This window comes from Volvox carteri (assembly GCF_000143455.1).
Source record: "Volvox carteri f. nagariensis unplaced genomic scaffold VOLCAscaffold_4, whole genome shotgun sequence".
Lineage (NCBI taxonomy): Eukaryota > Viridiplantae > Chlorophyta > Chlorophyceae > Chlamydomonadales > Volvocaceae > Volvox > Volvox carteri.
The window spans coordinates 2,769,273-2,774,096 of record NW_003307547.1 but is presented as its reverse complement, the minus strand read 5'-3'; the positions used below and the strand labels follow the sequence as shown (position 1 = coordinate 2,774,096).

Genomic DNA, 4,824 nt, shown 5'->3' with positions numbered 1-4,824 from the left:
TGTTAGGTTTTATGCTGCCCGGGGTAGAGGGTGGCTCCCGAAGGGGTTTTTTCCAGGTTGTCATGTACGTCTAAGAAAGGAGGTTGGAACGGAGGAGCGATGGACGGAGGAGGAATAGGAGAGGTCAGAAAGTGGTTGATGGCGAAATAGGAACATCGGTATGGGCGAAGTTGATGAAGAGGGGAAGGCGTGTGCTAGCAGCGGGCGTGGCGGCAGTGGTGCTCTGGAAAAGGGATAGACATTGAAGCCGAGTTAATAGCAGCAGTATGCGTCTGTTTAAGTAAGTATGTGGGGGGGGGGGAGGAGAGAGGGGGGGGGAGAGGAGGGGGCGGCTTTGGATTGATGCCGAGTAAAAAACGGATGTCGCAGTTGGGAGAGGGCATTACGAGAGCGGTCCGGGAGCGATTGCATTGAATTTTCGGATTTTTCAAGCGCGCCGAATCCAAACGTCTGAGTGCACCGTACATCAACGCCTGTACACCTTACCTGAGTTGTATTTCTGTAAGTACGACACTGTACGGGTGGTCGACAGCACAGGAAACCAAATGTTGGTTGACGATTCTTGAGGACACCTGCCATGTATTGCTGATAGCTAATTAAGTAGCTGTGTTGGTTGTGCGGTCGGTTGGTCGGTTGGCGAGTTAGTTGCTTCTGTTTGGTGAAAAAAACGACCAATATGGGAGCTGACCGAAACCCGCACCTCGGTTGCGAGGACTCGAGGGAACACTTAGGGTTTGATGACTAGATGAGCATTCAACACGTGAACACGGAAAGCAGTTACTGCGTATTCTTGGTGCTGGTCACATCATCATTCTTGAGTCTTGAGATACGCGTCCAGCTGATTGACGGGCCGTCTCCAAGTGCCGCAATGTTGCGAAGTGCTGCAGAGTGGGAGCGTGCGAATGGCGGGTGGCGTTGATGGCAGCCACCCGACCACGTGGTGGTGGGGGTGGGGGTGGTGGTGGGGGTGGGGGTGGTGGTGCTTCTCTTATGCATTCTGCGTCACCCTTTCAGAGGTTTATTTCTTCTTTCTTTTTTCACGGACGAGAATTTACTCGTTCGCGCTGATGTATGATGTATGGCCGCTTGCGGTGGGGTTGTTGGATGACGGCTTGATGAGGGGAAAGAGACAGTGGATAGGGTGGGGAACGAACGTTTTTCGTCCCCGCAACGTATGACGTTTCCTACCAACAATTGGCGTTACGCACACAGTAAGTTCTGCAGTGCTTTAAGTTCCCTCTGCCGTACATCCCCGCCGTACACATGCCAAATCGGTCCGGAGAAGACCGGTTGGCTATGCCCTGGCCCTGTGTTGATTCCGATTGCTTAAAAGCTTTTTCTTGGAGTTTGGAGCGAAAGCCATCATGAGCCTTCACCCCGCTGTGCAACCCCCGCACCAGCCCGCGACCACGTAGTACTCCTACCTGCTCTACCTGCAGCTGTATGTGGGACCATATGTTGCTTAGCAACATTTTCTATCCCCAGCAGTTGCACCACCACTACCTGAAAATCCTCGTACTCGTCTTTCCATAACAAGTTTCATACTTGTATTGAGCGAGCCCTGTAGCTCTCTTCCATGCATAGTCAATCATCAAGGGTGTTATTTACAAAGAATCCACACAGCACCTGTAATAAAGACCAGCACAAAGAGAGTCTGACAGAGCCACGGGGTGCTGCAAATGCACCCAACTACTATACAAAACGCCGCCAGCAGGGGCTGTCTCCAGCACAGGGCGCTTGGTTAACCGAGCAAGTCATACACTGAGCTGACGGAGCTCATGGCACTGAAAATAAGGCTGAGCAGCACGGGCTTGGATAAAACTCTTGGCAGCTAGGAACTGACCCCACAGGAGCCCGACATAAACGAAGTCAGAAGTAGCCCCAGCCTACCGCGACACAGAAAACGCACAAACACAGTGATGCCAGGTCTTAGCACCAACCCTGGGACAAGTTAACCTGGCAAAGACATGCGGAATGGACCAACCCTAGGCCGGTGAGCGACAGCTGCGATACCAACAAGTTATCAAAGACCGGGGGTGCCGCAACGGATTGCAGATCCAGCGAGAAACCGGGACCTATTCCGCGCCAAAGGCACTACTCAAACTTAGTCCCAAATCCAGCAGGGTTGGAACCAGCGGTACCACCGGATACCAAGCAAGCGAAACTGCTCCGAAATCACGAGAAACCAAACGCAGGTTAACACAAAGCGACGAAAAACCAACTACCTGCACGGTGCCTAAGGAGCGCACACCTTAACACAACAAATTCCTATTCGCTCCACATAACTGCATAACTGCTCCCCTGCGCAAAGCAACTACGGTGTTACCTCAAAGACGGTCCCACTGCCCCTACAACATATAACGCGCCCCACGGGGGAGGGTGAAATGCTAGGAAAGCGCTCCTAGCGGGGCACGCGAACCGAACTTGCAGCGCCTCACGGAACGACCGAGTGCTAAGCAAAGCGCCCACATGACGGCTGCACCCGCACTGCCACTGGTAGATAGGTGCTCGACCCACCCCTGCCCGGCGCAAACAGCTCCGTATTGGACGGCAGGAACACAAGGTCAACCGCCAACTCCATCAACTGTTGCCACCAGGGTTGGGCCGTCCAGTAAGGCACGACTAGGGTGAGGCATGCTCCCTCCTCGCGCACTTTCTGCACCACAGCGAGCAAGAAGTCGGGGTCCAAGGGTGGGCAGCCATATGCATTAAGCCCTGCCCAAGATTGCAAGAGAGCATTGACCCCCGATGAACCCGGGCAATGGTGGCGAGAAAAGAAAACCGGGAGGTGTGTGTTAATGTGCATGGCAAACAAGTCGACATGGTGCAGACCGAAGCGGTGCTCCAAAAGGCGGAAAAACCGGGGATGCAAGCGGTAATCATCACGGTCTACCCAACGCGAGGCTTCATCTGCCTCGTTGTCAGCACTAGCCACACGCTCGACTTGCAAAACAATACTATGTTTCTGCATGAATTCCCATAATAATTTTAGTTCGGCATGCAGAGCTGCCGAGCGTGAGGAAAGATGCCCTAGCACTGCTTGCGTGCACATGTTGTCCTCCCTAATTAACACAACACGCTGCTGAACGAACGGGAGAAAGGACTCTAAAGCATGATGAACAGCGTGCAACTCCTTCCAATTGATGTGTTCATAGAGCTCTGGTGCCGACCAATAACCGCGCGCCACACGACCATGCAGGACCGCGCCCCACGAATGGCGATCCACTGAAAGCTCAACTGCAGCAGGACTCTGGTGAATAGCCGCCAAGCAGTGGTAGGTAGGGATGTCCGCCCACCAATCTAAGTCACGTAACGATCCACGGGACAAGCAAACTCGACCGGACCAGCCAACCGGCTGCTTAATGTCATCGTAAAAATTGCGGAGAAATAAAGGCGCTGGGGTAAGGGCCGATTTGACACTCTGCGCAAAACCACAAAACTTAGCCAGCTCACGCTTCTGGACAAGATGCCGATTTTTCTTTGCCGTGATCCGCAACCCGATCGCCAGCCGCCGCAATTTGGCAAGCTTCTGCTTAGGCACCTCAAACACACCAGCTTATTGATCGTAATGCCTAAGTGGTACACTGACTGCGACGGCTCCCACTGGCACTTGGTGGGGTGACACGACAACCCCAAGAACTCGATACTCTCACGCACCCAGCGCGCACCAAGACGCGCTTGCTCCTCAGAAATAAACACGAAGAGGGAGTCATCCAAATACGGCAGCACTCGCGCACCCGGACCCGTCACCCCTGCCACCGTCACTATCCCCGCCGTCACCCCATCTACCATCACTATCCCCAGCGCCGCCCCTGCCGCCGTCGCCGTATGCATCCCCGCCGTTGCCCGAGCTGCCGTCGGCATCCCCCCCGTCACCCAAGCCACCGGAACCGCTTCCGCCATCACCTCGGCCACTTTCGCCATCCCCGCCATCACCCAAACCACCGTCGCCCCTGCCGCCATTACAACTGCCACCGTTTCCCCTGCCACCGTCACCAACTCCGCCGTCGCCCCTGCCGCCGTCGCCATATGCATCCCCGCCGTTGCCGGAGCAACCGTCGGCATCCCCCCCGTCACCCAAGCCACCGGAACCGCTGCCGACATCACCTCTGCCACCTTCGCCATCCCCGCCGTCACCCCTGCGACCGTCACCATCTCCGCCGTCGGCCCTGCCACCGTCACCAACCTCGCCGTCGCCCTAGCGACCGGAACCGCTGCCACCATCACCCCTGCCACCGTCGCCATCCCCGCCGTCACCCTAAACACCGTCACCGCTGCCATCATCACCTCTGCCACCTTCGCCATCCCCGCCATCACCCAAACCACCGTCGCCCCTGCCGCCATTACAACTGCCACCATCTCCCCTGCCACCTTCGCCAACCCCACCGTCACCAGAGCCACCATCACGAACCCCGCCGTCTCCCCTTCCAACATCACCGTCCCCGCCGTCGCCCCTGCAACCGCTGCCAACCCCACCGGTGCCTGAGCCACCGTCACCAACCCTGCCGTAACCCGAGCAACCCGCCGTCGCCCCTTCTACCATCACCATTCCCGGCGCCGCCCCTGCCGCCGTCGCCATATGCATCCCCGCTGTTGCCGGAGCAACCGTCAGCATCTCAGCCATCACCCAAAGCACCGTCGCCCCTGACGCCATCAACTGCCACCGTCGCCATCTCCGCCGTCACCCCTGCCACCGTCACTATCCCCGCCGTCACCCTAGCCACCCGCCGTCGCCCCTTCCAACATCATCGTCCCCGCCATCACCCCTGCCACCGTCGCCCCTGCCACCGTCACCCGAGCCACCATCACGGCCATACCCGTCAC

The 4,824-nt window shown here is 57.0% G+C and overlaps 1 protein-coding gene across 1 annotated transcript in view; it reads right to left on the bottom strand.

Moving 5' to 3' along the window:
• VOLCADRAFT_87255 (uncharacterized protein) overlaps positions 1-1,455 on the bottom strand; it is a gene marked incomplete at both ends in the record, with an annotated part of 4,234 nt that extends 2,779 nt beyond the window's left edge. Inside the window, 3 exons of the mRNA XM_002946803.1 lie at positions 487-513; positions 782-881; positions 1,425-1,455. Of these exons, the coding sequence (XP_002946849.1) occupies positions 487-513; positions 782-881; positions 1,425-1,455 (158 nt within the window). The remainder of the gene's footprint in view (positions 1-486; positions 514-781; positions 882-1,424) is intronic.
• Positions 1,456-4,824: the final 3,369 nt, after the last annotated feature.